Genomic DNA, 9,399 nt, shown 5'->3' with positions numbered 1-9,399 from the left:
ATATTATAATAAATTATAAGTATATTTATAATATTATAGAATATTGAATAAATTGTAATAAAAGAGAAATCAAAAAGTCAAATAACTTTTAATAAAAATTTAAAAACGGTTATTTAAGCTGTGATATGATTAGCGTTAAGTAACGCAGAAAATGACATGTTATTTATTTGACTATTACCCACCATCACGTGTAGTTCATTTTCGACCACTTGTAAGACCTAAAGATCAGTGATAATTTGCTATGACCGTCATAGTCGTGAATGGGTTAGAGAAGTAACATGAAACAAGAGTAAGTGTATTCTGCTATTTATTAGTATATGTGAAATTAAAACACAAGCTTGATATCTATCTCACTCAATTATAGCTTTCAATCTACTTGGCATTAATATAAGCTTCTTAGCGATTTCAACATTTATCTTGTTTCATTCGTGCTGAAGGTAAATCTGAAGTGAGATCACGTGAGAAACGTTTCTAATGAAACACGTTCTAACGAAATGGTTCCAATAATGTTTAGTGGCATTTAACGTCAGGATACCTCGGAGGTGTTCTGAGTTGATAAAGATATATTATATAATTCCCATTTCTGAACTATCATAATATTGTATAATGCTACATATATAAAAATCTTTATTCTGTTACAAAAATGAATCTTTTTAAGTTCAATTTTAAATATTATTGTAGGATATTTATATACATATAATGATCCAGCTTTTCTTTGGTGTTAAAAATCTCAAATTTACTTATGCTTGTACTAAAAAAATGCTATACTTATGCTACGTTAAAAATTTTTTTATTCTAATTCTTCTCCACTGTAGTAACCCTTTGCACTACGATAATAATAGTAATCGTGAATGATTCGTGTGAAATATCACGAGTATGTTCCACAATTATCATGCGACCAAAATTATATTTAACACGTTTTAACCGTGGGCAAAATTCGAAGAAATTCTGAAATTTTTGTATAATTTTATCGCGAACACAATCTTTCATAATGAAATCATACTGCAAGGGATTAATACTAGATCTGTACAAACCAATCAAAATGTCTGTTTCCAGATTTTTCTTTTTGCAGTTATGGAAAATACGTGGCTACTATTTCTAAAGCTAACTTTTAAATTTCTAAAATTGATTTTTATCGAAATAGAAATTAATTTTATATATTTATATGTATTACATTTAAATCGGTAGTTACAAATTGGTAGCATTCATGTTAAAACTGTACATTTAGCACATAATGAACATCAGAGTACAATAAATAACTAAAGATAATTTCCCTTTCTTCAAGGTCACCGATTCGCGAACCAAGGGAACGCCCTTGGTCAAAAACAGCAAATCATATTTGGCGAGCTCCCGATTTTTCCTAAGGCCGATCTTAGGAAGATCGAGGAGCTCACTTCCGTACGAGAGCCGAGAGACAGGGGTTCTCTCAAAGACACTTCCTCTCGAAACATCGAACACACCGGTTTTTTCTAAACTTCTTCCTTTCGACACGTCAGAGACGACGGTTCTCTTCTACCACGAGACGATTTTCGTATCTCCTCGTTAAGTCGACGAGATACCGTGTTGCGTCGAACCGTCCATCCACATCGGGATATCTTCGCGCCTTACAACCCCGAAGACGAATTATTTCGGGCGGAAACCATGCGACCAGGAAGATCAAGGGAACGACGCGATACCCCCTTGATATCTCCAACAGTAATTAAAGGATTACGACGAATATAATTAAATATGCGTGTATAGTCGTTCATTAAAATATTTGAATGGTTGTATCTCAAACATTTAACAAATGAAATACGTATATCTTATTAATATTATTAACATAAAAGTGTTAACTATGTTAATTTCTTTTTAATATAACTATAATAAAATAATATTAATATCCCTTAAAAAAGAAATCCATGACAATTACTAAACAAAAATTTATTACTTAAGAATTATGTTAATGTATATTATAAATTTTTTAAATTTTAAAAGGGGGCTATATAGTCCTCCTTTTGCCATTAAAGCATCACAATTTTTCTCAAATAATATTATTCTGAAAGTTTATAAATACGTGCAATTATTTGAAGACTATTAATCCTACGATATTTATCGATAAATTCATTAACGTTAAATATTAGAAATGAAACATTAATATAAAAGAGAGTTTGTTTTCCTAGAAAACACAAAATAATTAAGAAAAATCCATGTTTTTCGAAAGATTTCGTTGGATTTGAAATTGGTTCCTAATTCTTGAGTATTTAACAAATTCCATTTTTATTTTAACAAGGTTAGTTACGACCTCGTCATTTCAGTATCTGTGACAAAAACTTCTAGAAAGCGACAAATCCATTTGATAGATCATTTATGACATTCTTCATGTTTTCTATTTTATGCACATACACGCATACATACATAACAGTCATCGTACACTCGTCAGACTTATTGTTAAAATAAAATAAACTTTTCACCTAAAATTAGTACATCGTATTTCGTATTATCGTATTAGTATTAATATATTAATATATTATAATTAATAATGAAAATTTATGGTAATCTAATATTTACATGTACATTAATGAATTAATAAATTTGCTGTTATCCGTAGAACATTATTATCCAAAAATTTTGAACAAAATATTAAAATCAACAGCTTCCGCGTGGTGCGTTAATAGGAACACTCTCCCCAAAAATTTGAAAATAAAGTATATTAATAAACAAATAGAAGAGGACGCAAACTAAGATAAAAGTAAAATAAAAAATCCATTCTAATGAATTAACTAAAAGGTTAAATTAAACTCCAAATATCAGAAGATTGAAAAGATTGAAAAATTAATAAAGTTAATAAAATTAATAAAAATATTAAAAAATAAACCAATCTACAGAAATATTATAAAATTAATAATATTTAATAATAATTTAATAATAATTAATAATATTTTGATTAATTTTATAATATTTCTATAGATTGGTTTATTTCTTAATATTTTTATTAATTTTATTAACTTTATTAACTTTATTAATCGTTCGATACGTCATTGGCAATAGAATTATTGACCCAATCGAAATGTTTAAGATTAATTCTTGTTATTTCGATGACATTAAATTTTATGATCTAATATTATTAATAAGAAAATTAAGATGCAAAAAGAGTAGAGAGAAAATTCAACGTTTACGTTCATAATATGTAGGTACATACATAACTTGCAGAATAACGTAATATTACATTATATAATATATTAATATTATATCGGATAAAATATTCAAATAATTTTAATGACTTATCGTATTCTTACACTAAAACTACCAACCGGCGAAAATGACTAATTTCCGACATCTTGTCTCTGCAATTATTGAAAATATGCTTTTAACAAGATTGATTTATTTTCATTGGGATAAAGACATAATTATATATACCTATTTAACTTCATCGTATTAATAATTATCTGCATACATATACTATATTTAGAAATGCATTTATCATGCATTAATAGGTATCATAATACATTATATACATTTTATATGTACTATACATATACATAAACCATATCAAATACATTAATCGGTAATTCCAGTATTAATAACATATATAAAATAAAAATAAAAGACATAATTACATCTTGAAGTAATATTATTTATAATACTCGAGTAATATAACATGAATTTATAATAACTTTATATATTCTATTATAAAAAGAAAATATCTCGAAACAAATTTCATAGTTAACACTAGAATACCAAAGCTTGATATTTTATCTCACTGAAAATAGGTATTTTGAACAAAATTAATTAAAAATTAAAAACTTTTATCGAGATAGAAGTATATATACTTATTTTTCTTCGTCATACTACCTTAATTATTATTATCTGCATGTACACTGTTTAAGTACACATTACCAATCGGTAGTTCTAGTGTCAACATAGTTCCTTCATTCGTTATGCAATCGCATAAAACATCCTTGTATACAAGCATAATTGGGAAAGTCGTAATCTTGCGTAACTTCGGGTTGGAAAGAGGTCAACCTGAGGTATCACTAACTGTCAATGCTATTGTTTAGTATTCAAGAATATCAATATTTTATGTACAGCAACTGACGAAAGTATTTCATCGTATGTGTTTGAAATTCATAATGAATAAGATACGTTACATTCGAAATTTCGAAAATAATGTGTAGTGAGATGAAGTAAGATACGAGCGTTGAGAATATAAATGTAAAATTTTGAAAAACCTGACGTAATTTCGAAATTTATGAAACGTTGAATGTAAGCATATATATTTACGAGGGTAAGAAAAATATTTAAAAATAGAACATAAGAGGACAACGACATGGTAACTTACATGGTACTTACGATGATCCAACTAATTTTGAGTACCATTGTGAGCTAATACCAAAATAAACCACGTTTGCGAATATTTTTGCAATAAAAAATATATTCACATCGAATGTGAATATTTCCATAAATTCTATACCTGCCATTGAATTTTTTCGTAATTCTCTAGACACATTTTCGATACTTGTATCTTATCTTGGGTTCAGCGTTATTTTCTAAATTCCAGTGCAATGTGTGTAATTAAATTGTTGAATATTTAACATGTGTAAATAATTTGTGAAATGTTCAGGATGCATGCACTCGAATATTTTCGTGACCGACTGTATGTAAAATTGAAATCCTGTGATAGCAATTTATTTAACTTTCTTTACTTAAATGTTATTCGATTTTCATGTACGTATTAAAGCAAACAAATATTATCAATTGGTTATTAATTAATTCTTTTTCTCCAGTAATATCTCAGTCATATGTAAATATTAATCGTAAGTAAACTTCGATTTAAAAGTGCATACGGCTCAAAGTACCTTTACAGAGTTGAAATTAATTTTTTTGTATATTTCGATAATAAAATCGTTGGAAATGACACGACATAAATTAAAGAATGCGAAAGATGCAAAGGAAGTAATATGCATGAGTAAAAGATTTTGAAAATACACATGAAAACATCTCGAAAGTTTTCGAGATATCCATTGCGTGTGGATATTCGTTTGCACGTGCTTTTCATGCCGTCTTCTGTCGCATGTGTGATTACACTTCAAAAATAAGATATTGATATCGCAAAATGATTGTTTTAATTCTTTCTTTTGTTTTTTTAAAAGATATCTCGGCATCGTCTCACTGACATTTTTACCTTATGCAAGCGTTCGTTTAAACATTTTTAATATTTCCAAATGTATACCTAAATATAATACTCGAATATTTTGAATTAATATTCTCCAACATTTATACACGATACTTGAAAATATTCTCCGATATTTTCAAATATATCCGAAAGTTTTTAATCTTTTTTAAATGAAATTTTATTCCATCACAAGAGAAGAAATTTTTATTGATTATACTACCTTATTATGATTTGAAAATTAGCGCGGGAAATTAAGGAACATAGGTTAAAAAACAGATAACTTTGCAGCTATTATAGAGAATTATATAGAGAATATTATATAGGGAATTGAGTAATACGTAATTCCTATAAATTTGACGGTTATTTATAAAAGATATAAAAGATAAATTAAAATTATTATTGATTATACTACTCGCCATAATTTGAAAATTAGCGCGGGAAAATAAAGAACAGTAACTTTGCAGCTATTACAGAGAATTATATAAAGAATTATATAGGGAATTAAATAACACGTAATTCCTACAAATTTTACGATTATTTATAGAAAATATTATAAAACAAAAATTAAAATTGTCAAATAATATATAAAGCGTATAAACTGGAAAAACTATAAAGCTATAAAATACAAAGGTGAATTAAAATTAACGAATAATAGATAAACCAAATAAATTCGAAAATTATTTCATCTCTTAGTTACGTTAAAAATTATAATTTTTTTTAAATATTGTTCTCTCTCTTTTCTGATAATCTCTTATCGATTTCATTGTTATTGAAGCTGATGGACGAAATTATTAAACACGACTAAGATATAGGTTAGGTTGTCGGAGATAAAATTGTTTTCTATATGTTACGTCATATCCGTTTATTGCGTTCAAGATTGTTCATGTTGATCATATGCACGTGTATCGTGTTATAAATGAGAATAACCTTTAGAAACGATTATTTATTTTCGTAGGTTTCATACGCAAGCTTTGCCTGCAGTTTTCGAATGGTGCATTATCGTGCAATTAAATGATACGGTTTGAATCTGCGTTAGAACACTTTCGATAATGTTTATCGATCTACTCGAGGTAAGTTATTGCAACTTATACTTGTTGCATACTAGGATCAAGCAATGCAGGGAATGCGGACTAGCACAGTAGAGTTTATTCCACAATTCTAGGACATCGCGAGAAATCTGACATTGACGAGCTGTTGGCGTCATGGCTTGGAATTCAAAGCGATTCGTCACGTATTTATGCCACGCACGCTGCACAAAATACACTCTTCTTAACCGTCCTCGCAATTTAATGAACATTTAATACCGGCAAGCAGATTTCATGAATAATGAATACCTTTGAATGAAGTATATAATATAGGTTAGAAACATATTAAAAATTTGTCCCTGTATAATGTTATAAATATATACCATTTATATATAGTACGTATAATATATTAACTATCTTTTTATTTTACTTTATTTGATTTTATTTAAAAATTTAATACTGACAAGCAGATTTCATGAATAATGAATACCTTTAAATGTAATACAGAATATAGGTTAGAAATATATTAAAAGTTTATATCTATATAATATTATAAATATTTACTATTTATATTTAATGTGTACAAGATATTAATTATTCTTTTATTTCATTTTATTTTATTTAAAAATTTAATACCGGCAGGGTGACTTCGTGAATAATGAGTACCTTTAAATGAAATATAGAATATAGGTTAGAAATATATTACAAATTTATACCTGTACAATAGTATAAATATATACTACTTATATATGATCTATATAACATAATAACTATTTTTTAATTTTATTTTGTGTAAAAATTGTAAAAAATTCAAAAACTCAAGAATTATTATCTAAACGAAGTATAAAATGTAGAAGTAATTATATGTATAGTTAGTCGCTGTAATTATCATCGTATAATCAAGTGTCAAAATTGTAAAATTATTATTACGCAATAGAAATATTAATATATCATATGATAGAGATATATAAAGTCATTTAATTTACGTTTACTTCGCTTTGTAATAGAAATGTGATTTATCTTTTGTTGTTGCATTGTAACAAGAGTTAATTTGAAAATTATCGTATCATATAAAATTGAAATAAAATATAACACGAATGTATCCAAAATTTATATTAACATGTATTCCATTTTAGATTAAGAAAATCCTGCATATTAGAATATTTGGATATAATAGCAATAGCAGTAACCAAAATTATTTTATTTAGTTGAAATGTAGAATATAACAATAATATATTAAATATGTGTCTGCATATTTATTCCAATTTGCATCCGAAAATTTATATTTATAACTACATTTTCGTATCAAATACGAAAATTCAAAAATTTTCATTATTTAAATGAAATATAAAATATAGAATCAAAACTAATATAAAACTTGATATTTATATTTACTCCAATTAGGATCGATGAAGCAATTATTTCATAAACAAGAGTCAATATTCCAAAATCATTATCATTTAAATGAAAGTCGAAATAAAGGAATACACGCGTGTATATTGCAGTTTGTATTAAAAAATTCACGTTTATATTCGGTCATTGTAACTATTGCTTTGTAAAGTTAGCGAAAACATTTCCGAATTATCTAATGTACCAGACAAACGAAATATCTGATCTAATCACGTTATCGGATTTTACCGACTTTGTTTAACAATAAATATACGAGATAGCAAAAATTTAGGCAGAGAAATATTTTCACAATCGTTACGACGCTAATTCACGGTAAATGAATTTCTTAAATATATGACCGTCGATCGGGACGGCAAAACGCTGCGAGAAATATCGACAAGTTCGCCAGAGATATGAAACAAATATTAGGGAATATCGTATCAGATATGAAAAAATGATTGCACGAGTGGGAGAAGCTAAGCACGTGAGAGGCACGATTTCAAATGAGGACAAACGTCACTAATCTTTGCACAAGTCGTGACAAATAAAACTTATCTTCGAACGATGTCACTGAAGCCAAATCAGATTTCGATTTTTTCGCTTTATCTACTCGAATCGTCGCTTCGATTATCGAATGTATGCATTTCTTCCGTAGTTTTCCAAGCAGGTGTTATCGAGCCAAGAAGCGTAAGGCGATATTCGGTCACGAGCACGTGTAAAACGTGTCTGCACGTCACGAAAATTATCGTCCGAAACAAATTGCGATCGAAATATCTCGTTATTCATTTTCACATTCACTCGTAGATCATCCACGACACGAACATTCCCATTTTTTCAATAATCCTAATCAACGAAGTAATCGTAATCGATGAGCTGGTCACGATATTCGAATGAAACGAATGAAATGAGCAAAATGAAGAGATTCGTGCAAATTCGAAATGAAACGTGATAAAGTAAGAAGGACAAGTACCTTTGGGTTTAGGCGCAGATATCTGCATCCGATCCGAGATGGAGATGATGGAAACCCTTTTTGTTGCATGAGACATGGCGGCGTTGATGAGGACGCTAGCGCATGCACAGGACTTGTCAGGTAGGGTCGAGTTCCGAAGTAAATCGCAAAAAAGACACTACGATCCATCAATCGGTCGATCGTGGTTTTATAGTCCATCACCGAAAAGGGTTTCTCCCACTCTTATTTTTCAACTTGCACGTTCTGCATGCGTACACACAACAGTACATTATCACTTTTCTCCCTTATCTAATTGAAAAACACACCAGTATATTATTATAAAATACAAACCACGATACTTCGAATTATTACTACATATATATTATTCTTACATATGTGTCTAAATATGTACATATGGCTATGTATACGTGCATGTGTGTGTGTCTGAGCGTGTATACGTATATATGCCTACGTCGTAGAATGAAAATGAGGAATTAAAAATTGATAATCGCGTTGCTCGGCTTTTAAATGTGTTTTTTGAAGGATTACGAAGGGATAACAGAGGGGACGTATCGTTAGTTGTTGAAAAGAAAAATGCTATTTAGAGATTAAGACGATTGGCAATTGCATCGTTGAACCTTGGATAGAAACCAGTACGATTTCACATCCCGGATCGATAAATCGTCACTGACAGGCCAAAATCTCGCGATACCAGAGCTAACACCTGTGTTTGATAATTTATATACAGAGATACGAGTAATACTATGCTTCGTGAATGTTACGTTCCCTAATAATGCTGTTATTTTCGTGCGTGATTACTACTTACGGTCATCTTTATTCTAGATTTTTCATTGTATGCGTGAAAATAACGATATTTCAGTTAT

The 9,399-nt window shown here is 28.6% G+C and overlaps 1 protein-coding gene across 1 annotated transcript in view; it reads right to left on the bottom strand.

Moving 5' to 3' along the window:
* Positions 1 to 8,678, bottom strand: part of LOC108546183 (putative inorganic phosphate cotransporter) — a 57,411-nt gene extending 48,733 nt beyond the window's left edge. The window contains exon 1 of the mRNA XM_017898133.1: positions 8,537 to 8,678. Coding sequence (XP_017753622.1) covers positions 8,537 to 8,612 — 76 coding nt within the window. The 5' untranslated portion in view covers positions 8,613 to 8,678. The remainder of the gene's footprint in view (positions 1 to 8,536) is intronic.
* Between the last annotated feature and the right edge of the window lie 721 nt (positions 8,679 to 9,399).

This window comes from Eufriesea mexicana, unplaced genomic scaffold (assembly GCF_001483705.2).
Source record: "Eufriesea mexicana isolate 0111107269 unplaced genomic scaffold, ASM148370v2 scaffold620, whole genome shotgun sequence".
In the NCBI taxonomy this organism is placed as follows: domain Eukaryota; kingdom Metazoa; phylum Arthropoda; class Insecta; order Hymenoptera; family Apidae; genus Eufriesea; species Eufriesea mexicana.
The sequence above is the reverse complement of the archived record's forward strand: the minus strand, read 5'-3'. Positions and strand labels throughout refer to the sequence as shown.